Source organism: Amblyomma maculatum, chromosome 6 (genome assembly GCF_055883805.1).
Source record: "Amblyomma maculatum isolate TAMU_Amacu chromosome 6, ASM5588380v1, whole genome shotgun sequence".
NCBI classification, from domain to species: domain Eukaryota; kingdom Metazoa; phylum Arthropoda; class Arachnida; order Ixodida; family Ixodidae; genus Amblyomma; species Amblyomma maculatum.
The window spans coordinates 11271391-11297726 of NC_139349.1; the positions used below are offsets into that span (position 1 = coordinate 11271391).

At 44.9% G+C, this 26336-nt stretch overlaps 1 protein-coding gene across 1 annotated transcript; it reads left to right on the forward strand.

The window, feature by feature from the left end:
• Positions 1-748: 748 nt before the first annotated feature.
• LOC146185068 (uncharacterized) lies at positions 749-15727 on the forward strand. Its single transcript, XM_084605870.1, has 5 exons — positions 749-926; positions 13302-13456; positions 13631-13773; positions 14566-14649; positions 15145-15727. The coding sequence occupies exons 1-5, from the start codon at positions 749-751 to the stop codon at positions 15725-15727; spliced, it is 1143 nt and encodes a 380-aa protein (XP_084461996.1).
• The last annotated feature ends 10609 nt before the right edge of the window (positions 15728-26336 follow it).

The following is a 26336-nucleotide window of genomic DNA, read 5'->3' on the forward strand; positions in this document are numbered from 1 at the left end:
TTTCTCCCAGCTAAACAGTTGAATCTTTAGAGCTCACGTTTAGCACAAAAATGGAATTTGGTCATTGGTAATGTTTTACTTCGAATCTGCGCAGGGTAATTTGACTGTTTCAATCAGAATAATTCAAATAATCACATCATCTGTGATGACAGCGAAAAAAATTCAGAGGGCACTTTGAACCATTAGAGTGCGATGAGGTGAAAGGCATTACAGAAATGGAATTAGGGACAATTGAGTGGTTTAGAGAAAGGAAATGCCCAGTATCTACCACTCGCGGAATCCCTCTGACACATCTCGCAGACAACACTCAGGCTTACTCATTTCTACAGTGCAGGTTCTGTGACTGCTTGTGCGCGTGCACGAGGCTGCGGACGCCAGTCAGTGACATTTCTTGGACACTACCGCGCCATGCCGTCGTCGAGTGGCCAAACTCTACGCATGCCCAAATTTGGTATCGTGGCACGGAAACCTGGCCATATATGGACAGCCATCGACTGCTACCTTGGGACGGGACCTGCGAAAGGGAAAAAGCGGCGGGAGGGGGGGGGGGGGGGGGGGGGGGGCTAACAAAGGCAGCCGGCGGCCGCGGAAACCGGTTAACCCTAGAGTCACGTCAACCTGTGCGGCGGGGAAAAGTAGGCGCAACAAAGGAGCAGAGGGCTTAAAGGAGAAGGCGAACGGGAGAGCGGAGGTGCAATCGCAGGCAGCGGACGAGACGGGCGAACGGAAGACGAAGCAGGGCCGAAGAATGGGGCTGAGCCACGACCTGGGAGCCCGGTGTCTAGCCGCAGTTCAAGTTCGGTCCCTCTCATCTCGCCTGCACGCCTGGCAGCTCATTCCGCCGCCAGCTGAACGAAGGCCGCCGCGGCAGCATTCGGCATTCCATCACCTGGCTGTGACAAAAGCCCAGCCCTTTTTCGGAGCCCGTGCCGCACCACACCGACGCAGCGACGCAGCCCAGTGACGGCGAGCCGTAAGTGAAGTCGAGCCAGCTGCTTTAATTAAATATGTTTCAAACTACGTCCCTAGTCTGTGGTTGGTTGGTTGCACAACTTTTATTTCAATCGGAAATGGGCGTCCTTTTCCCCTCCCCCGGCACGCGTGCCGGGGAAGACAAGGAGTCGTGCGCCCGCGGACTTGAGGCTGACAGGTAGCCCTTGGCTTGTTGCGGCCTCTTCCGCCAGATGGACGGTGCGGTGCTGGATCGCAGGGTCCGCGCTTCGCAGCAAGGTATCCCAGGCTTCTCTACTTGTAATATTTTGTCCTATCCCTGGAGATTGTGGGAACTCCCAAATTGTGATCGAGGGTCCCTCTCGCCCCACAGTGTTTGCATAGATCATTGTCCCTAAGGTCTGGTAGCGCGTGAAACGCCCAGACCGGGTTCATGAACGTATTAGTTTGTAGCCGCCTCCACGCGACATCTTCTCTATTATTTAGGCTAACATTTGGCGGGGGTACCACTCTACGTCCCAATTTATAATGGTCAATGATTTCCCCGTAATTTTGCAGACGCTCGTCGTATGCCTAGTGTCCGGGGGGCTCGACGGTTAAGGCCGACTTTTGCAAGGATTACCCTGCCCGTCTCGGTCGTGCTTAGTCTCTCTAATTGGGAGACTCGCACTGCCTCCGCCAATTCTGCCCACGTGTTATGCACTCCGAGTTCGAGCAGTCGTTCGATTGAGGTACCCATGGGCAGTCCTAGCGCCTTCTTAACGCATCTTCGGATCATCATCATCATCATCAGCATGACTATACCCACTGCAGGGCGAAGGCCTCTCCCATATTTCTCCACTTAACCCGGTTTTGTGCTAGCTGCATCCACTTGACCCCCGCGAACTTCTTTACCTCATCCGCCCACCTACTTTCTGCCGCCCTCTGCTACGCTTTCCTTCTCTTGGAATCCAGTTTGTTACCCTAAGCGACCATCGGCTATCCTCTCTTCGCACTACATGTCCTTCGCACTACATCTTCGGATCAGGCAGTCTAATTTCTCTTTTTCTCTGGCCTTGATGTCCAGGTAGCGCGTGGTGTAACTGATCCTGCTTATTACGTACGCCTGGATTAGTTTTAGTAAATTTCTCTCCTTGCGGCCTCTTCCTTTAGTGGCGACCCTCCTCAAGTGCCCGAGGGTTTGCATCGCGTAACTTTCTAATTTTTTCAGGACCTCTCCGTTATGGCCGTGAGATTGGATGACCATCCTTAGAATCCTGATCTGATCTACTTTTGGGACCGGTTTGCCCTCTACCTGAATATAAAACTCCCCACTATTCTTGCAGCGAGTTGTTCGTATATAACACAAAGTACCTCCCTAGTCTCTGCCTCCATCTCCTCATGCCCAGTGTCGACCCAGGACCACTTTAGGTACCGCCACTCCAGACACCAATGTGACCGACTTGGGTTACCTTAAAACAGGCCGCTGTCCCAGCGATGACATCGGTTGCGATATCGCGTTGCATTCTGAGCTCAAAAAGATTAATTACAATACGCAAAAAATAACTTCAAATTTAGCGCAGTTTTTGTCAAACATCTTTTTTGTGGCTACTATGGATAAGAAGTTTATAAAGCTCGAAAAATCTTCCGCAAAACAAATCCACTTTCCAACCTTCCTTCGCTGATTCCCCATGGCAGTATTTATACAAGCAAAAAGCGATAGCGCCACCAGCGTATCGTCAGAACAGTGTTGTTTTGTTTCCCCGCCGCCGCAGACAATACGAGCATTCGAATACTTGTCGTCGGATGAGGAGAACGACCCAAATATCATACTGCCGTCTAAATTCCGCTTCAGTGCGAAATCTAAGCTACAAAGATTCCACGGTTTAGCTGGGAGAAACGTTTCACGAGATGCGTATAATTGGCCAGTACGCGGTAGTAACCACTAGCATGTAATTTACACGCATAACTGTGCCCATTGCGCTCGATGAACCTATTCAAATTAAATATAGCTTAAAAATATATGAAAAAATGCGGTGCTTCCTCGGGTTTGCGCGATCCTGGGCGAAGAAGTACGCCAGCAACTGCAGGTAGCAACGTTCGCGCAATCCAACGGGTGGAAAAGAGCTTATCCGTCGCATTCTGTACATGTTTTGCGATTCGCGTCTGTTGCGACGGAGTATCAAATGCGCTGCATGCGTGTAATCTTACAGTGCCGGCAGATCACCTGCAATAAAAAAAAAAAATAATAATAATAATAATAATAATAATAATAATAATAATAATAATAATAATAATAATAATAATAATAATAATAATAATAATAATAATAATAATAATAATAATAATAATAATAATAACTGCGCCGTGCGTTTTCAGCTCTGCATATGGCCAGCCTAAACGTGTATCGTGCTTTCTCGCTCCCAACAAAAGCGACACCCAGACTGTTTAACGTATACATTTAAAGGCAGTCATTTCTGCATATGTACGAGAAGATAGTTTTCATGTGGGTGGTGCCATATCGCCGCTCGTGTACAGCACCAGCCACTGAGAGGAGGAAGAATCCTTGCCCATAAAAACGTTCTAGAGAGCTGCGTATCAGCAATGCTCAGTAAACGGCACGCAGGCCCCCTATATACGCCAGGATCCTGTGTATGCTAACCTACGCAGCATTAGAACTATATGTACTTCGAAGGAGGAATGCGAAGATACCCGCCAAAGGGCGTTCTTTCGCTTGCACTGCCTGTTACGCCGTCCTCTACCGCATTCGTTGTTCTCGCCGAGAATGTGTTGCAAACTTCTTGTCATTATCTTTTAAATATAAAAATGTAACTTGTTTTATAGGAAAGGAAAGCTTCAGGGGTGTTGTTGAATCCCGCTGTAAGGGAAGACATTCCTGTCTTCCCGGGGAATTGAATTGAACAACGTGGGGATGAACAACGTCACCTATACTGTATCGAGGCTGCGTTGGATTGAAAGGAGAAAAAGAAACTGCCGTTGTCGAGGGCTCCGGAATAATTTTCACCACCCGGTGATTTGTAAACTGCCCTGGCACCAGTTTTCATCTTTTCGAGGAACGCCGAAGGCACAATCTGCGCGTTTTCGTTTGGCGCGGACCACAAGCACTGCCTCACAATTCATGGCTGACACAAATTGCGACTAAAGCCCCTGTCAGACGGGCAAGCTTAGTGTCACTCTCAACGAGTGACACTCACTTTTAGTGTCATTCGCATCGTGTTAAAACTTTAATGGTACTAGCTGCTGAACACACCCGGCGCTTGTTCCTGTGGTTTCTTCCTTTCATCCTCGTTTGTTCGCGCTGTTTTTTTGGAAGAACTATCCTGTTGAGTGTGGTGAGTTTACTACACTTTGTCCGGCAGACGAGTGTGTTGCCTCGACAGCAGGACAACCGCATAGTATTGATATTTTTTTTTTTAGAATTAAAATGTTTTGAAATTTTTATAGTAATTCCATGAGCGTTTCTTTTAATAGGCACGAGATTTTAGCTATCGCCAACTAAAAACAAGGCGTACAGTTTAATAGCTAGCGTCGCTCTCAGCGCTTGCGCTAAGGCGGATGCGTTCGTCTGCTGCTGCACTTCGACGGTATGCGGTATCTCAAGCTGCATCAGTGAAGTTGGAGTTTTTTGTAACGCAATCTCTAGAAAGTCGTCACCTGACAGGGCAGCATTCCGCTCAAGCGCCGGCCAGAGGCAGCACCGCTTTTCCTCCCGCAAGCCGCCATCGTCAAGCCAGCACCTTTACAGCGCATCCTGCCTTGCTGTCACCGGCTTCAAAAAAGTGTGAATGTTTTTTCTCTAAATAATAAGCCCTGTAGTAGAGCAGTGTCAAAAATGAATCCTTCTTGCGGATCGTTTACCCGTACCGAGTCGCTAGCAGGATTAATAACTATGATGCAAGCAAATCTCTGCTCACAACTTCATAGCCATCGCAGTCGGCGCGGCGCAGCTCTCCCAGTCAGCTACGTATACGTTAGCTCCGCTCCTAAGTCGCCCTCGAATTGAGCCGCACTTTTCTCTTATTATCAACAGAGAGTAAGGTTGACAATATGGCAGTGCTACGAGTGAGCCATATATCCTTTAGGCTGGCAAATTCGAAAGCGCCGACCGCTGATACTTCGATGCGAAACAAACCATAGGCCTAGCGACGACCATGGAGGAGCTCACGACCAAGCAGTACTTGCACTGCGCGCTCTGCGGGCCACGGGCGCTCACGGGCTGCAATACAGCGGAAAGCTAGTAGCATCCGGTGCTATGAACGCTGCGAATCTTTCGCCTACTTTCTTGATGCGGCAGGGACCGAACCTTTATCGACGTTGTGTACAGTGACGCGCCAAACAACGTTGTGAAGACGTGACGATGCTGCCGTACATACGTGGTGCTGCGCCGCTGGACAGTTACGCTGCGTAGAAGCGCCGTCTGACATGATTTCGTATGAAAAATTCACGCTGCTCCGAATTAGACAGCTCGTGCACTTTTAGCCTTCGAACACCGGTGACCCTGCTCCATACGTAGGCGCTACCGGCATTTTCGCAGTTAACGATGCAAACCAAAGTCACAAAGCTAGGTTCGCGATAACCGCGGTTGGCAGCGTAATTATATAACAGAAACGAGTCCGGTTTTGCATGTAAACAGCAGTAACCATGCACGTTAGCGAAAAGCGCGGTCAAGCTAGCATGCCCGTATGACATCAGGATGCTTTTATTGCGTAAGCAATACTACGACATGTTTTAGCGCGTCGCGTAGACCTGACCGGTAGCCATGTTTGACTTTTAAAGCGACCGCAGATGGTGCCATTCTTCAAGCCATCGGGTAAACACGGTAGGTAGCCACGCCGCGCCGCAGAAGCAGAAGAATAAGAGGAAGAAGAAAAAGACAGAACAGAAAGAGAAGCTACGTCGGCTTTGCTTACGCAACCTACCGGGTTTAAATAAAGCTAAACCCCAGCTAATTTTTTTAGTTAAAACATGTACTCAGATGCTAAAATAAACTCTGCATATTAGCTTGGGTTATTTGTGCTTGCAATAAAATGGAATTTTAAGGTATTTTCATGAAAACATATTAGTTTCCACATAGGGCTGCAGCACCCGTATCGGCACTGCTGTAATTTCAAAATGACAATTTTGCCGTGCGACAATGAGCACCGAAAGTACTATTATTCCTATGTAAGTGCACTTCGTGTAAGTGTCTCTAAACTTGCCTGTTTGAATGCGGTAACAATTTGGCAGAAAATACAAAGATTCGAACAAGATCAGCCATTGAACACAGAAGGCGGCCGAGGTGGCTATAGGCTTGCAGTCTTTTCTTCAGAAATTAGAGGGAAACGAATAGAGAAAGAAGGCCGAAGACGAGTGAGGTCTAAACTGAAGACCACCCACCTATTTTCATTTTATAAATGACATTCTCCTCTTTCTTCACTACCACACCTCTTGCTTTTCTTATTTCACTACCACCTTAATACCTTCTCTCACGGCGTGTTGGAGGCGCTTACCGTGAAAAGAGGCAGTTCTCAGTCCACGCAGTTGGTCAACAGCACTGATGGCGCCCGACAGAGCTTTCGAAGAGGCAATCGGTGAGGCCAGTGGAAGCGCCGTTTTCGAAAGGGTGCACGTAGTCCGAGCGGCCAGAGCTCGTAGCGCGCGACGCGACAAAATCGCCAGCCCACATTTTTTTCAACCTATATAGTACAAGTTATTGAAACCCACCCAAATGTATCACCGCACAGTTATTTATGGCACCTTTATTGCATTAATTTCCACGCTAAAGATTTAGTAAATAATTTTAGCGCTCCTCGCTCGTAGCATTCTTTACAACTACTATTTAATTGCAGTTAAAAATCCGATATTGAAACTTTTTCAGCCCTTCACTGCGCAAATCCTCATAGTATGTAATAATAAATTATATTACAGGAAAGGAAAGGCGCTGTATCTGTCACACTTTCTGTGGACGCCTTAACCGCGCATTAAAGGGAAGCTGAAACGATTTTCAAAGTGGAGAAAATTCGCTGGTTGGCAAGAAGCGGTTTTGTCAATTATGTGTGTCAATTCTTAAAGCGAAAACATTACTTCTCTATGTTCACAGATTTCTGTCCGCAGACCCGGTTCGCAGGCCGCGTCGGCTACCGCGTCAGCAAAAACGTGTCCGCAGCAGTTGTAATTGAGAAGTGGTAGAGGTTAATGAGTGGTGTCAATCAATAGAGGGTGGCGTAATGTTGTGTCCAAGGGATAATTAGGCCATTATGTTGATTGGGTAAATAATTAGAGGCAAAAAATGTAAAAGTAAAGGCGAAAATGGTCTCATTAGCCAATGGCTCGGTGCCACATTTGAATGTATCAAATACTAAAATAGGTAATTAAATCAGTCAATTAAGATGATGTCCAGCAACCTGAAGTCGAGCCAAAAAAAGGGCATATGAAGGGATTGGCGCGCAATTTGAAAGTACCAAAGGCTAAAGTAGTTAATTAAGGCAGTCAGTGAAGGTGACGTCAAGGATTTGACGTCACGCAACCGGAAGTAGAGCCAAAAAAGGACATAGGAAGGGATTGGCGCGCAATTTGAAAGTACCGAAGAATTGAATGGGTAAATAAAATGATGTGATGTGATAACAACTTTATTCTTCCACCAGATAAGGAGGCTCCCAGTCCCCGCCCCCGGCTCGCAGTCCAAAGGGACGGGAGCTGGGACCTCCGCGATCAGAAGCAGGCAAAGAGGTCTTAGTTCTTCGCGGCTTCTTCCGCTAGGCAGATGGCTTGTTGCTGTGGAGCAGGGACCTCGCTCCGCTGCAGGGCTTCCCAGGCTTCTCTACAATTTATATTTGCTTTAGCCTCTGGGGAGCTAGCACATTCCCAGAAGTTTCAAGACATTCAGTGCCCCACAGCGAAGTTAGGGAGCAGGGGGACGCCGCAGGGCTCGGTTCTCTCCACGTTCCTTTTCAACGTGGCGATGAGGGGCCTTCCAGAAGCTCTGAGGAGCATAAAGGGGCTAAATTTCAGTATTTATGCGGATGACATCATCCTCTGGTTTTGGTAAGGACGGATCTACGGCAGGCTTCTTAAAAATGGAGATACCTTTAAGAGCCATGGATGCAGCTAGGTACGTCTCCAAAGTAGACACATGCAGATTACAGTGGATTCTTTTCTCAACTATTTTACGAGCTCGAAAGAAATTACATTTAAAGCCAACAGAAATGGTCATACCGCAAGGACGCTTAAGGCTAGGTCAGTTCTGTGTATGCAACTTGGACAACTCAGCAGGCCTTGCGCACGGGTGAGGCACGGGAACTGGACGGGCACGAGTGGCAGCGACAATAACTTAAACTATCTGTTGGAGTGCTCAGTCTGCAATAATCAATACATAGGGCAAACCGAAACTTCCTTCCGTTTACGCTTTAACAACGTTAAGGCTCGCTGCACATCTTTCACCACCCTGCCGTTTCCCAAATACGTCAGCATTCCCGGCCATTCATTCGACAAAATAGGAATTATCGTTTTACAGCCGAGTTTTAGGACGTATCATGATAGAGAAACCTATGAGTCATACATTATTTACAAATTTGATACTATCTTGACAGGTTTAAAAGAAAGGCCAGGTGCACTGTCCTTTTTGCCACGCTATTTTAGCCTGAGGCTATAGTGGAGGCTACAACGGACACAAGTTAACGGGCAAACGACTTTAATTAGTTCGCTAATCAACTAGTTATGCTAATCGAATTTTCTCATTTCCATTTTAGGGGCTTGTTGTACCTGCAGAATTGTAGCTCGTCCTCCAATAGTATAACCGCGAAAATATATTTTTATTAATTGCAGCGTGCGCTTGAAGGGCCACAAATGTCACCCTAATCAGTAGTTTCACACCCAAGCACAACGTCTGTGACATAGGTGGTTCCACTCAGAGATTTCGTCACATCGCTGGCATCACCTGAGAACGAGATGGGCGCACGGCGATTCGTTGTCAATTCCGTTTCGACCGCGGCCTCGCTGATAGCGTGCTCAGTGGGCGATCTGCGCCGGATGCACCGCACTTAGGCGCACCATTAATGAGTGAAATCACCTATCAGGATCACATTTGTGGGCCTTGTAACCACACGTTTTCTTAAGGAAATCTTTTTTTATGGCTGCTTGGAGCGCTAGCTCCAATTCTAAGAATACAACATACCCACTAAAAGAAAAAAATAGAAATGTAAATTAACGAGTTTAGTTAATTAGCGAAGGAATTTAGACATTCTTCATCTTACCTGTTGTCGGACGTAGCCGTTTATATAACCCTAGGGATAAAATTGATCTGAAGTCAGTTACCCTTTTTTGAATATATTGTTGAATAGCCTATATATTGTTTGAATAGCCTGTTGGTAATTATTTGAAAATGTAGTTTATTTTATGTGTAATTAATACGCCTGTAGTAGCTTCAAGTCTTGGTCGATATTCGAACTGGCTTTTTTTTTTAATTTGTGGAAAATATTATACTTGGAAGTACGCTTCGAGCATGCTTCTAATGCATGAGAAAATATGTGTGCGGTATTGTCCTGCGGGCAATCAATTAAGAATGTACTTTTGTGAATATAGAATTATTTTGTCTGAAGTATACTTCAAATCGAACAAAACGGTATAGTTCTCAAAGGGATATTTTCTGCGCACGTCAATCTGTCGTAGAAGCCTAGTGCAATCCTGTATTTGTGGGGGGAAAATGCTCCTTTTGTTGCTTTTCCTTTCGTGTATCATAACGCACGACAGAAAGACAGCCGCCACTCTGTGACTAGGTTCCACTCATGAGTGTCTAGTAAATTCTTTGAATAGGAGGCCACCGGTCCTAATAACAAGTTTGGATGCGTCTGACCAACCAGGAACCTCTTGTGGAGAGTTTTATCTTTACCACGCTAAAAATATTCACTAGTGTCTCAGAGTCGGGGGATATTCAGTAGTGTTTTGCTCACAAAGTCTGTCGCATGTTCAGTATAACTGGGTAAAACACAGGAATAAAAATGATAAATAAATGGTTACACACGTAATACTGCTTGGATGTGAGAATGCAAAAGTATTGCTTCTTTGTGCTGCCAAGTTTGTCTTTAAATTTCTTCAGCGAGATGATGTTGACGTTGGCGGCAACTTGACTAAGAGACGCATGCTATGAGCAAAGAGGAACCATATGTCATTTCACAAAAGCTGTATGAGAAATTGTTCTGTCGCAAGTTTGATACGCATCTCGGAAAATGTTCAAAGAATTCATAACTTGAGCTACTTTTGTCGTAAGTTCTACTCCCTGTCGAAGCCTAGCGCCTAACAATACTATCAGATGTATTGTATGTTAATGGCGCCACCCTGAACTCTGCATCAGTCACAAGTTCGATACGAAAATTCTCATAACTGGCGTCACGTTGGCGTCCACCATGCATGACGTCTATTGCTACATGACGTGCGTTGAAGTGTAGTTTTCTGCCTTCGGGTTTTAATGCACACGCACACGGACAGAAAAGTTATCGCATGATGGGGCTAGTAAGGCTTCCGCCTAAAAAAAATTTGATGTCTGCTCGTGCAACAACTTCAGAAAACTTAACACCAAGGAGCACAAAACCGAGTAATGCTAGCTTTTTTGTTTCGTGCTAGCCAGTTATAAGAATATTTGGTTCATTATTATTTTTACAGCTTTAATAAATATATTTCTCATGCATTTTGTCGTATAATTGTTTTCCGGTTTCCTGAAAGTTATCCTATTTCAGGTGCATTTTGAGGACATTGATTGATTCTAAAAATTCATAGTTTTACATAATATTCGTATATAACTTTCTGTCACCATCAGAGTAGTCTTTGAAGATAAATTTTGCTGTATTGGTGGCATATTTGGGTTGTGGCTTGCGTGTTTAATGCATATGAACTGTGGTAAGCGGGTAAAAATTCTATCTTTAACATATTTCTTTAACAAAAGATATTTAACCGCATAACTTTGGTTCATCCTAAGCTGGAATATGCATGCGCATTTTGGGACCCTCACATTTCTTCTCTGACTGGAGCACTTCAATCTGTCCAAAACCGCGCTGTTAGATTCACCCAGTCAGATTACATATATCTTTCTAGTGTGACTACCGCGAAATCAAGAGCTTAAGTTCCTGACGTCGAGCTGCGACGCAGAATCTTCAGACTCACCCTCATCCGCAATTCTTACCACTTATCTCTCGCAGATTTAAAACCAGCTCCCCATGTCTCCGTTCGCACTAGCCACCCCAAAGCAGTTTACCCCCCTCGCGCACGTACCACTGTGCATCTGCTCTCTTTCTTTGCCCAGACTGCAGTCAACTGGAATCGCCTGTTTGCCGACGCCGCACTCCACTCCAGCACCGTCCATTTTAAAAGCTCCATCGAAAATATTATGCTGTCAAACCAATGTCTTTAATTTCAATTTAGTTTTGTGTATTGTGTTTTCCGTCATATTATACCCCTATATAGAGGCGTTCGAGGTGTATAATAAATAAATAAATAAATAAATAAATAAATAAATAAATAAATAAATAAATAAATAAATAAATAAATAAATAAATAAATAAATAAATAAATAAACTTGTATTTTAGTTCATTTCGAATGCATTCCGTCTGGTTTTTATTTATACAGACAAAATGATACAAAGTTAATGATTAATTCAAACGATATTCTTGAAATACATTTTTAGCACAGCCTTTTTTTTTTTTGCTAAGGGCTCGTACAGGCACCAAACCTTGAAGCCTGCTGCCTGAGAAAGTGCTGAGCACAACTGCGTTGCATTATGACTACGACTCATGATTATGACTGTAAGTCATGACTATATATTGTGTGCACAGACCTCACATTTACATTACACTGCATTGTAAAGTGCTGAGTCATGCTATGTTGCAGTATGAATACTAGTCGAGATCATGGCTGTCATGACGATGTATAGTGTTTGTAGATTACACCTTACAATATGTTACCTTGTAAATTATTAATTCATTATGAGTTTTCAATAACTTTACTTCATGACTACTGGGAGAATTTGTGCAGACTTTACACTTTACAGAATCCTAATTTGTAAAATGGTGCGTCATGTTGCATATAACTATGAATCGCAAGTCATGATTATGACCATAAATCATTAATATATATATATATATATATATATATATATATATATATATATATATATATATATATATATATATATATATATATATATATATATATATATTGTTCACAGACTGGTCACCTCACAGTATGTTATTCTGTAAAATGTTGAGTCATGTCACGTAGGATTATGACTACGAGTCACGAGTAATAATTATGACTGAACGACGGCTATACGTAATGTTTGTACATGTTCCATGCCTTACAGTATGTTGCTTTATAAAGTGCTGACCAGTTGCATCTGACAACGAGTAATGATATGACTGTGAGTATTGCCTCACGTTGTCTTTCATCATTCAGGTGTATACATATCATCTTATATGCGCTATAACATCGTACACTATTATAGTGACGTCATCTTATTTCTTGCCACGGATGGTCAACAACTGCGGGCAGCTTTTGTACTAATGTGACATATTCTTTACCAGAAAAATAAGTGGTGGTTAATATTTAAGCACAGGCGAAACATTTCACCGATTCTACTCCAGCTGAGACCCTCTTCTTTCTGCGGCAAGTGTTGTAGCGGTATAGCGCTGCTGACGAGAGAAAAACAATGCGCGGGTGCTAGTGTAATCGCTAATTGGCACTTTTGCGGGAAATTCATAGTCGTCAGAAATAAAAACATGATTTTTGATCTTTCGCATGGATCCCCTACACACTAAGCCACTGCAGTGCCACAATTGATCGCGACATGGCCATAGTGCTTGTGGCTGAAATTCTAGTTTGCGGTGTTCCCAATGTTGCCGATGGCCAACCATCGACAACATGTGCAGAACAAAATGACAAATCATGCCTTTGCTGTGTAGCTGAGACTACATAATAATGGTGTATTCGAATGGCCGTTTCAGATCACTCTAGAGCGCTCTGTGATGCAGCAGCACGTTCGGCTGGTCGAAATCAAGCGCTCTGACTACATTCGACTGGTTCTTTCAAAGCGCGCGCCTCCAGCTCAGAGCGCTCTGAGGCGCTCCGAGAAAAAAGTCGGAGCGGCCCCGAGATGTGTTCACGTAACAGAGCCACTTGCGCCGTTTCGCAGAGACCGATGCGAAGCCAGGGCACACTACGACCGATCTGGCGAGGTTCCTACGCATCCGTAGAAGCAAGCTTAGGCGCTTTAGGTATTAGACGCAGTTAAAACGTCCCTGCTGAGTTGCTCTGTGAGGCGAAATGTCGAAAAGAAGATGAATCATTACGCTGGGTACGCCGTCTGTATTGCTGTCACATCTAGGGCATCACAACAGCGACTACAGCAGCAGCAGCTCGGACGAGGACGACGGCGCTGTTTACAGAGCACTGTTTCAAGAACTCTTCAGCGTTCCTCCGTGTGTACCAAAGGTCCATGATTACAACTGCACAGTGGTGCAAGATTACTCCAGAGAAGAGGTAAGAGTTTGCGTTCGTGTATGTGCCGATATATGCAATGATGAATGAATGGCAAACTTTATTTCAGCTTGCGTTATATAGCCCTCAGTGAATGGAGCCCTTAGTTCAGGGCCCCATTAGCAGCTGCAATCCGGCTTACCCGATCGATCAGTTATATGCATTGATGTTTTACAGTTCCGCAGGAACTTCCGACTGAGACGCCAGGCCTGCAATGACCTCATTGGCAGGTTCGAGAAATCTGACTTCTTTCCATCCGATAGACACCATGGCGGTTCTCCAGCAAAGACGCCAGAGGAGCACATTCTTTCCTTTCTCTGGTGAGCTTAGTTTTAAACACCAAGAAAGCGAAACGTTTGGCGGATATACGCATGATGCACGTGATTGTATGTAGCACTTCCCTGAACTGCGTGTACGTTTATTGCAGACGGTTCATGAATAGAAAACAAGAAAATGTGCAAACCTCAGTATTGCTTTCATTTCATACTTATGATTTATATCGTTTATTCCAGTTACATCTGTATTTAGACATGTTTCCAATTTATTTATACGGTACGTTTGCGTTTGAACATTAATCTTTTGTAACTTGTGTAAATTTATTTTACTGATGCAGTTGAAAAGAGTACCGAGGAAAAAAAATGCTGGAACTGTTATTAGATCCCAGTATGTTTTTATTTTGCATGCAAGGTTTGGTTCATGGGATTTAACGTCGAAAACAACTCAGGCTATGAGAGACGCCGTAGTAGAGGGCTCCGGAATTACAACCACCTTGGGTTCTTCAACGTGCACTGACATCGCACAGTACACGGACGAATTGCGTTTCGCCTCCACCGAAATGCGGCCTCCGCGGCCGGGTTCGAACCCGGGTATTCCGACTCAGAGACAAGCGCCCTAACCACTGAGCCACCGTGGCGGGTATTTGGCATGCAAGGACACGCTAAAAAGAACTTTTGTAAGGCTGAATACCAATAGCACGGCTTACTCCAACAGCTTTGTTAAAGTGTCGTGTTTTCTATTCTCTAGTGTGTTCATCTGATAACTGCACTGCAATAATGTTTGATCTAAGCTGGTTTGATAAATTATAATCATTCGCGTTGCAATTTATTTAACAGGTATGCAGCCAACAAGGCATCGATGCATGAGTGCTCTGCACTGTTCAACATGGCAGAGTCGACCCAGCTAGTGGTCATCAACAGGTCCTGGATTTCCTGTGCCAGATAGCCCCGAATGTAATTCACTTTTAATCCGACAAGCACGCACTGGCCAAAGATTTCCTGAATGTGAGTGTTTAAATGCCTCTCAGGCTCCTGTTAAGCCTAGATTAACTGATTGACTAATGCCGTGTCCATACGTTTAAGCTTTTTTAATCATAACACATCAAATTAAATGCTACAATCATTTATGCATTGCATTTTCTTGCTTTTTTTCTCAAGCTTTGAAGAAAACACTTCTTTAACTGTGAAACTGTGGCCAATAGAAAATGCTCAGAAGCACGGGCTTTGCTTACATTTGCACACTGCTTTAAAATGGAGGCATCAGAGTAAAATGAAAGGTGCCACATACTGCTTCTATGTAGGCTGTATTCTCCCATTGCCATAAGGTTATACCACCATGCTTGAGATTTTACATTGATCAACTCTGCAGAAGTCCTACCTTTGCTCTAGTAACTGTAGCTGCCTTGTCTTTTCCAGCTTGCAGGCTTTTCCAATGTCATTGGGTGGATTGACCGAACATACACCCCTACGCTGCCCAAGCAACAAGATCAGATCAACGTACATCAATAGACATGATCAAGTCTCTACCACTATGCAAGGCGTATGTGATGCAAGAGGGAGATTTCTGGATGTATTCACCGGGCCACCAAGCAAAGTGCATGACGCTCGAGTTCTGCGGTTGTCTCCAGTGCACGAAGACTTGCCAACAGTGTGTGAAGTGAACAAATTTCACATTTTAGGTGACGCTGTCTATCCCATTAGGGAGCACTTGTTAACTCCTTACAAAAACTATCGGCCAATGACAGCAGCCCAAGTTACCTATAACGAACGCCATGCAGCAACAAGGGTCATTATTGAAAATGCCTTTGGCATGCTAAAGCAAAGGTTTCGACAGCTCCGTTATGTAGAATTCACTACTGTGGATAAAATAACGAAGTTTGTTAGATCATGCTGTGTTCTAGATAACATATGCTTGAATGGAGGAGATTTTGACGTGAATGATTTGCTCACAGATGCTGAAAGAAATGAACGCAGAACTGATGCTATACTATGCATCTGATAACGTCGTTATCAGATGCGAAAATAACAAGCAAATAAAATCAATGATCTTTGGGTCGTGAGTCAGACACGCTCCCCTATTCTTTTTTTTTCCCCTTTATTTCCTGGCTTTTGACAAACACAGGGCAAAAATATGCAAGGAGCTGTACAGTTGCCTCCCCACAAATAGCAGACAATTCGGTGGTTGGTTGGTCGTACAACTTTTAATTCCATTGGAAACGGGGAGTCGTGCGCCCGCGGATTAGAGGCTAGCAGGTAGCCCTTGGCTTGCTGCAGCCTCTTCCGTCAGATGGACGGTGCGGTGCTGGATCGCAGGGTCCGCGCTTCGCAGCAGGGTATCCCAGGCTTCTCTACTTGTAATATTTTGTCCTATCCCTGGAGATTGTGGGCACTCCCAAATTATGTGGTCGAGGGTCCCTCTTGCCCCAGTGTTTGCCGAGATCATTGTCCCTAAGGTCTAGTAGCGCGTGAAACGCCAAGACCGGGTTCATGAACGCATTAGTTTGCAGCCGCCTCCACGCGACAGCTTCTCTATTATTTAGTCTAACATCTGGCGGGGGTACCAGTCTACGTCCCAATTTATAATGGTCGATGATTTCCCCGTAATTTTGCAGACGCTTGACGTATGCACAGTGTTCGGGGGGCTCGACGGCTACCCGGAAGTAGAGAGCTCGGGATAGTTCGTGAGCCGCCTCGTTACCAGGGACGGCAGCGTGAGCGGGTGTCCAAATTAACTGAATTTTCCTATTTATCGTTCTTTGGGTGAGGATTTTGGCCACCTCCGGCGATATCCTCCCCTTCCCAAAATTTTGAATGGCAGTTTTGCTGTCGCTAATTATGAACTTGGCTTCTGTTCCTACGCAAGCTAGCGCTATCGCAACTTCCTCCGCAGTCTCTCTGTTGCGGCCTCTGATGGCTGCCGCGGATACCAGTGCCCCTCGGCCATCGACTACCGAAGCTACCGCCGCACCTGTTCTGCCACTTGCCGCATCAACATAGACTACTTCCTTTGTTCCCATGTTCTTGAACCGTCGCTCTAGAGCTTCGACTGGTTTGGTCCTTCTTTCGACATTAAATTCTGGATGCATATTCCTAGGGAAGGGGCGGACTACCAAGGCATTCCTGATTTCACTATTAATTGTGACTTTTTTTGGAACTCCTCTGTCTGGGTTGAGGCCTACTTTTGCAAGGATTACCCTGCCCGTCTAGGTCGTGCTTAGTCTCTCTAACTGGGAGACTCGCACTGCCTCCGCCAATTCTGCCCACGTGTTATGCACCCTGAGTTCGAGCAGTCGTTCGCTCGAGGTACCCATGGGCAGTCCTAGCGCCTTCTTAACGCATCTTCGAATCAGGCAGTCTAACTTCTCTTTTTCGCCGGCCTTGATATCCAGGTAGGGCGTGGCGTAACTGATTCTGCTTATTACGTATGCCTGGATTAGTTTTAGTAAATTTTTCTCCTTGAGGCCTCTTTCTTTAGTGGCGGCCCTCCTCAAGAGTCCGAGGGTTTGCATCGCGTAACTTTCTAATTTTTTCAGGACCTCTCCGTTATGGCCGTGGGATTGAATGACCATCCCCAAAATCCTGATCTGATCTACTTTTGGCACCGGTTGGCCTTCCACCTGAATATGAAACTCCCCGCTATTCTTGCAGCGGAGGTACTTTAGGTTATATACGAGCAACTCAGATTTATGCGGGGAGCACGAAAGTCCCCTTTTAGCCGCGTAATCTACAATGGTGTCGGTCACTGCCTGCAGGCGTTCCTCCGTACTCGCATCGCTCTCATGGTTAATCCAGAGGTTAATATCGTCCGCATACATGCTAAAATTTAGCCCCTTGATTTGGTTAAGTTTACCCGGGAGGCCTCTCATTGCCACGTTGAATAGGAAAGGCGATAGCACTGACTCCCTGCGGTGTGCCTTTGCTTCCTAACTCTATCATAGGAGATTCGGTGAGAGCAGCCGGTGCGAAATTAAAATTCTTTAAGCTCCATCACGGGTTTCATCCTGAATAACCACTCCTGAAAGCATCTTCCCAATTTCAAAATACGCTACCTCTAGTTCCTGGACACACTCGATTTTCCTCGATTGCATGTACAGCCAGAAGCAATATGAAAGGGAACACGGGAGCGCGTGGCCTCCACGCTTTCTCATACGCTGTCACCGACAGGTGATAAGAATTTGTGGTAAAGACGCATCCAAAGTACGCTTGGTCGGCTGCTCTTTCCGAGCATACCCTTGGTGCCACCCATTCTCGTCTTGCGTTGGCGGCAGCGCTTTGCAAAGCGCGGAAGCCACGCGCTCCCGTGTTCTCTTTCATATTTATTCTAGCTGTAAGTAGAAGAGCCCTGACAGGCGTTTAACTGTACTTAACCAGGCCGAATCTTGCTAACTCGCCAGATATATTCACACCAGACTCACGCTATCACTCGGCCCGCACATTACAATTCTGTTAGGCATTACCCCCGCATTAGGTAAAGGAAGGCAGACTGATTGATGACTATGTGGAGCATATACCCACAACACCGAAACACTCCACTTTGTGAATAGGGGCGTTATTGAACACAATGGTTATGTGGCTTTTGACAGCCTGAATTATATCGTGGTGACAGAAAGAACACGTGGAGACATAGAACATTCCACTGTGCGCAATTCGTTTTTGGTGTGTGAGGCGCAATCAAATAGTACTTTTTTCAGAGAGTGCGTACCTAAATACATGACATCATTATAAGACACCAAGTAATGGTTAATGGTATCTTAGTACTCGCACAGGTAGCTATTCATAGGTCAAGGTACAAACCTTATCGTGCAGCCATGTTTTGAGAGGTAAGGTTGATGTGTGAAGTTTGAAAAAGAACTTTTATGCGACTGGCTGTACACACATCTGTGGTGCTTGCTTTAATAGAATATTCCATAGAAATGCTAGGCTGCTAGGCAAGACTGCTAATGCATTAGAAATAAGATATCCACTAGAACTCTTGTAATTGCTCTTTCAGGGAGAATATAATGCCACCTAGCGTTGCCAGGTGGCGCATGACTGAGTGAAGGACGACGAAGTGTCGCTTGCGGGTTTTGCGTCTGTGCTGCTCACCGCTGTTGTATCGGAGCTAACCCTTTGCTATTCTTGATATCCTCAATCACCTTGTATGTGACAATATTGATACTCCAAGAAAAACCAATAATAAAAAGTGTCAGCAACCCTCCAATGGTCTCTCACGTCTATGACCAGTGGGCGCAAGCACAGCAGGCAAATCAGCACCTAGCTATCTGTTGAACACAGCTACTAAGTAGTTGTTTGTCGTCAAAAAAAAAATAAAAAGAAAAAGAACTTGGAGAAATAAACTATTTCGCCATGCAGGCTCCAACTGAGAGCTCCACGCAAAGGTCGCAGAAATTTTTTGCATCGCTTGTACTTTTTTTTTTCTTACATAAAATACAACACTTCAAATACGTAGACATAGATGAACTTCGCAACCAAGATGTTGCAAACATGCGCTTATTACCCATCCGAGCCTAGCTTTGTCACCTAGGCTAGCATATGAGATTTGAGAATCCAGGTGAGGTCCTTCGCTTCGTTGCTATTGCAAGGAAACATGCAAATAGCATAATATATCGGAGACCAACCTTATGTCTTCAATAGCACATAGCTGTGCACGTCAGTATCCTAGCCCAAACTCATTTGATCACGCACAGTTAAAAGCTACATCCAAACTCTCAAAACTACACAGTTACATACTTGTCTAGTAGTAGTGACAAGGCCGTTGACAACAAATGTAGAGGCTTGAAATTCACTGGAATAAACTCTTTATTGGGCTGACTTGCATCGGCAAAAGAATTAAGCCATTAGGCGGCGGCGATAACAGCAAACGTGCTCGCTGGTCGTCGAACAAAGAATGTCCGGTTTGCTCGTCAGCGCTCAATTTAAAAGCGGCGTAGAAACGTATAGATAAAACCTCGGACAGTGACAAGCATAACCGGAAACATTGTAGAAATACAAGTGCGTGGCTAGAATTAGCGATACATCTCGAATCATCTGCCGAAACAAAGGAAATGATAAATCCGCGTATCGCGACAACGATCATGAACAAACAATGAATACAAAAGTGATTTGCTTGCTAGATTCACAATGATAAGGCCGCATGCCTGCGGCTGTCGAAAGATAAATAAACATCTGAATGGTTCGCGGCAGTAAAAAACCTCGTTTCCTCTTTTTTATAAAAACAGAAAATAGCACCATTTCCGCTGCATTAGCGAAACGCTATGGATTGCTGTGTTCTTAATTATACTCGGATATAGGGACTCGAGATATAAATCGAATATCAAAGGCGACAGCGGTTAGCCCTGTCCACAGATCTCTACAATGGGGTTGCATACCTACTGGAGGACATAAGTGATCATGTCTAACAGAGGATTTACTACACAAGATTTCCATGCCTAGCAAGTTAACACCGCTTCATTGTTTTCATTAATTACAATAAATAATTCATCAGCTACACAATAAACATTTAATTGGTATCATCAAGGACTGGCTTTTCATTAAGAGCATTTTGATACCTTTGAACCCCCTTTTCCCAATTTTTCACAGTTTGTTTTCATTTTTAATTCATCACTTAATTACAATTATCTCATTAACTCGTAATCGGCTTTCACACACCAATCCATCATCACTGAGCCAAAAATCACCAAGATACGATTATTTTTACGCCGCTTCCGATTATTTCCGACTTGTGGTGCCGCCTACAACTACAAATACTATACGACTATTACGGCCCAAAGCGATTCAGTTTATGATAGACACCGTAGTGGAGGTCTCTGAAAATTTCGATCACCTGGGGATCTTTAACGCGCACTGACATCGCACAGCACACGGACGCCTCTCCGTTAGGCCTACATCGAAATGCAGCCACCGGCAGTCGGGTTCGAAGCCGGTGTCGTACTCTAATACGATTGTTGGGCCTCCTGACCAGAGACCCACTAACGCTATCGCGTGGTACCATTCAGTCACAGCTTGTGTGCTACGAATTTCGCGTTTATCGGAGCACTGTTGCCCCGTCGCGATGGCTCAGATACCAGACTATCATTCAGGAGTACCCGGGTTCAATCTAGACTACCGGTGGCTGCATTTCGATGGAGGCGAAACAGAGATGCGGCCTTGTGCTGTGCGATGTAAAAATTCCCAGGTGGTCGAAATTAACTCGTAGTCCTCCACAACGGGTCCTCTCTCTCTTTCTCCACTTTCACTCCCACCTTCCTTCCCTCCCTTGCAATTTATTTATTACTATCGTTAATTATTTATTAATATGTCCAAGGTGAAAACAGGAAATATACTGTGTTTTTTCCTGTAAACAAATTTATTTATTTAAACGCGATTGCCTCTGCGGCGCTTAGGGCTGTGAGTACTGGGAGCAGAAAAAGGTTATGACTGGAGGAAATTGACACAGTAGCCATAATAATCAATCATTCATTCAATCTTTATTTAATGTGCGCAGGAATAGTCATATGTTCTTTGAGCTGCAGCACAAGTAAGAACGAAAAAAAAAAATGCGGACGCAAGTTTTACACACACAGATAGAACACAAAAGAAGACACAAATAACACATGAAATGAAGTTTAGACAAAATGAGTCACGGAGAGAATGAAATCAGTGAGTAGCATGCCTTGTAGAGCACATCACAAAATAAAACGATAAATAGTGAAAAAGAACAAAAAACAGTCGTTGACTATAATAATATTGAAATATACAGAAAATAGGCTATAATACCAGGCGCAACAAATGTGTGGTGCCTAAAACACAAGCTAGAGGTACAGATAAATACAATAAAAAATACTACTGAACGTGGGACAGTCAGATTGAAATATAAAGTTTTAAAGGTAAAGATGCAGACAGAATAGAACGGGAGAAAAAACAAAAGTGAATTAAATACAACGTTTAGCCTATACATTGGTCGTTATATGTGATACAATATTTTTTCAAAATAGGGAGGTTACACGAACGCTGAGAGCGCTATGCATTCTGGGTAACCTGGGGTAATCCGCCATTTTCCTGTGCAGTGCAGCAGTCGACCGCAAAGCGGGCCACGCAAAGAGTGCCAAAGCGATGGTTTGCTGTACGGTCGTGGGCTGTAACAGCCGAACGGAGACTAAAGCAGAAAAGGTAAGTCCAGACAAGACGACTGCGGGTTTTCTTTTTTTTTTTTTTTTTTTTTTTAAGTACCGAAAATGCGCTTGCACAAATGCGACAAGACCAGGAGCGATATTGGAACGTCGCAGACGTGTTTGGCTTGCACACATCAACAGACGTGGCATCACAACACTCCGGACAAATACCAAGTGTCTGCAGGTCATTTTGTGCTTTCTATGTACAGCAGCCCGTACGTTGCACTGATAAATTTGCTTACTTTTTCGCAGCTGCGCGTCTCGCGGCTGAAGTCGGGAGCGGCTGCGCGGTTGCTTTGTTTTTGTGCATGATACCCGAGGTGTAACGATGGGGCCCAATCGGGACTGCAGTCATCGAAAAGTTTAGAAGGCCTACCTGCAGAGTAAACACGTGAAGTTAGAATGGTGAGCTCCTGCAGCAATTCGTGCCTCATATGAACAACATTCGAGGTGCACGCATAAAAACAAATCAACCGCGGTGCCGCTCCAGACAACCGGGCGAATTCCCCGCCCGATCTGAATTAGTCTCAGAGACAGAAGCAGTAAGTAGAAGTGGAGGGTGAAATTTGTCACAGCGAGTCAGTGGTATATTAGAGCACGAGACTGGAATACTTTCAAAATTCGATAGACAAATTTCAAGAATATTATCATATAAATCAAATTGTGTTGCTGCAAAGAGTTAAAAGTTATAAAATCAAGTTGCATATATACACTTACTATATAATAATTGTTGTGAGAGGAAGTAAATGAGTTCCAGTTGATACCTGGGGTATTAAAATCCAATAAAATGAGTAGCTTGTGTTTGCTATGAGAAATTATAACATGTTCGATTGACAGCAAAACATCATCGTAGACAGGAGGAGGGAGATTCGAATGAATATAAAAAGCTTCTAGTAAATGTTTTTCATGTGAGTTTAAATTAAACTCAAGCCACATACATTCTTCAACGCTTTCCAGATCGAAACGTCGAACACACTGCAGAGAACTGTCAGTAGCAATGAGCAATCCCCCTACTTTTTGTTTGGGTCCTGTTTCAGGGCGGTCGCTTCGAAAAACAGAGTAATTATTAGGGAAGAAATCACTGGAAGGGATATCGCTTGACAACAAGGTTTCGGTAACTACAACATCAGTGTAACAACAAGCCAGAACGGTAGACAAATAATTCAGTTCCCTTAGTCTGAAGACCTCGGGCGCTTTGATAAAAGATGCCCAAATTAGGAGTCACTGCACTTTAGCGTAAGTTCGGAAGGATGCAACATATCATCATGGAACTTTCCACGAAAATCCTTGAAAATGCAGCCCATCAGCCGCATCGAAGGCTCGACAAGCTTACTGTACGATTCTTCAACTGAAAGATGGAAAGACGAGTAGGAACCATACCTTGTCTTCAGCTGCCGGTAGGAATAGGGACAACATTATTGACTTTAGATGGTCAGTCAGGTGAACCGATGTTGTTTCGGGACTGAGCTTAGAGACGAGAATAGTCTTCGAACTTTAAAGAGCAGAAAGTTGGGCAAGTTGGTTGACATTCGTGACTGAAAAAAGCTCGAACTGGAAACAAGGACGGAGAAAGAACGACAAGGACAGCGCCTGTCCTTGTCGTTCACCTGTCCTTGTCGTTCTTTCTCTGTCCTCGTTTCTAGTTCGCGCTTTTTTCAGCCATGAATAGTTTTCAATCGCTTATTTTGTTTGGCAACGTTCAGGATCGATGAGCTCGATGCACCAGTGATGGCTGGGCTTCGGTGCCTTTTCATCGCACTAGGTGGGTTAACCCCATGGGGAGGAGTAGAGGCAGAAGGTGGATAGGCAACATCGCCTGGAGTCATCCCTCAAAGAAGAGCAGCAGAGTAGTCCGCAGCCGGTTGCTCATCACGGGCAAAAGGACTTGACGAAAGAACGCTCACACTGCGAAGAAGCAGAGCACCGCACAAGCTCCTGGCGTAGGCCGCGAACGTGGGCACGCAGAGAGGCAATGACCTCGGCTTGGTTTGCGAGGGCCCGCGAGTTGTCCCCACGGAGGCGTTCGTTCTTTTCCCGCAGCTGGACAACTTCATTGCTCAGGAAAGAAATTACCTAAAGCGCATCGAAGAGGAGAGCCCGTAGAGAGGCAACCTCACCGCCATATGTTCGCCGGTAGAGTTTGAAGGGGGAAAACCGGTTGGGTGATTGGGCAGCAGCGGAGGGTGACGGAAGACAAGAATGTAGCTGCCGGCGCACCACCGTCGCTAAGCCTAGCACAGCCAGAAGACGACGAACACAAATTGCACACAAATGGCCATGAGCCGGATTTCAAACATTGCTGCTCATCAGCCGCCGAAATGACGCACTTCGAGTGTACACATTTCTCACAGTCGACACAGCGTACAAACTGCTGCTTACCAAAAAACGGGCGAGAGCATAGCACCCATGCGTCCTTACTGGGCGCAATGGCAACAACAACAACAACAGCAACAATAATAATATAACAATAATATACGTGGGGAAATGGTTTTGAGGAATGAACAAAGCGCAGCGCCTTTCTCTCTCTCTTTTCTTCGGGGACACTTCAACAACGACATGAGAGAAACGCTGAAAAGATTGACGAATAGTCACGCCAGTCTGACGGATTACACGGCTGATGTTAATTTATCACGAAAGCAGCCTCTGTCGGATTGCCACAGAGCCACCTAGGCGAATATAGGGGTGCACGTGGCCTCGTTCAACTTCACCGCGGCGGCTCAGTAGTTAGGAATCCCGGCTACTGAACGGGAATACCCGAATTCAAACTCAACCGCCGGCGGCCGGCTTCGTTTCGATGGAGGAAACGCGAAACGGAGTGCACGTTAAAGGTCTCCAGGTGGTCATCAGCCATCAACTACGGCCCTTCTTTCTCTTTCTTCACTTCCGCTCCCATCTTCCCCCTTCCCTTACGGCGCCATTTGGGAGGCCACGGAAAAGTGTAACAGATACTGCGCCTTTACGTTCCTATAAACCAATTTACTATTTTTTCAGACTTGTCTGCTCTGCGTATAGTACAGGACGCGCAGACTGGCAAGGTGAATTGCAGATGTGGCGGCACAACTTTGGCAGGAGTGAGTCCCCCAAAACAGCTCGAGTAACTAAAAGGTCAAGTAACTGTCTCACTAAAGGTGGCCACTTCGAACACACCTTGAAGCGAAGGTGGAAGAAAGAGGGGAAAATGAAAGAGTGAAAGAGGCTCCTAAGAATTTATCACCTAGGGTTTCTACAATTCAATCGCACTGCACACTTAGCTAGACTGTACGCCTTCCCGATAAGAATTAAAACAGTTGTAACGTTGCGCTTGTAGCGTGTGTTGTATCTTATCTGCCCCCTTGTGTAGCCAGTATGTCTCCTACTCCCGGTTGGGTAGTCCTTCACATATATTTTCAGCACCTTGACTGCTATTGATAAGCACTTTATCTGTGTGATGTAGCCTGTCAGTTAGGAGCTCGTAGAGTTCTTGAACAACCCGGCAAACTTGATGACTTTCTTAGCAGCATCTACGTGGAGAGAATGATTTCAAAAAGTAATATTTTATAAATAAACGAGGAAAAAGATATGCTCGTCACTTCAGAGTCTAAAGCCAAGCCTCAGGCCATCGTGAAGCCCATTATAAAGGTGGACCGCTTCTTGAAAACAACTGAGGTTTGTTAACTGTCACTCTTGAAAAGCTATCAAATATTAAGAGGAAAATATACGTTTCTTATAATTGCCATCATTATCGTCCCCTCTGCTGCCCCCTCTCCATTTGAATTCCTGGCTTTCATCACACGCACAAAAAAAATGGCCGACAACACAAGACAAGGCTTAATCCAGATTTGCGCAGCAGCTACTTAATTCAAACAATTTCATTCCTGCTGCCCATTCAAGCAAAGAACCGTAGATTGAAGGACACTGCGTGACGTCTCCGTTCCAAAAAAAAAAAAAAAATGTAAGAAGGAAACTGAACAAAATATTCGCATACATTACAAATGACCTCTAAACGTCAAAACCTGGTAGCGTTCTTGGACAAGCCTTATGCCATTGACGAGACAGCTTTTTAGTTCGCATTTCAGGTGAGATGTAGACGTTCATGCTCGATACAGCTGCATCCGAACGTTGAACATGTGCTTATGCCCGTCCTGGACATGTGCCCGTCCAACCATGGAGGAAGGAAACTTCCTCCATGCATCAAACATTTCAATTGGCTCTTGAGCCTTAGCGTTGACGCCATATCATCGCTTGACCACTCTCGGCCCTCTTTTCGTACGTTCGCTCCTCTGCTCAGGCTTTGCGACGTCAAATATCAATCCACGCTTTTGTCTCTCTGTTCCGTACTATTTTCAGACGCGGCAGCTCTTCCTCTTGCCCAGCCTGCCGCAGGCTTCACGCTCTCCAGTTGCAGGATCTTCTAGACGCGGCCCAAACGTCCCCTCTGTACGAAAAAAAAAAAAAAAAAGTGATAACATTTTCTTGTCA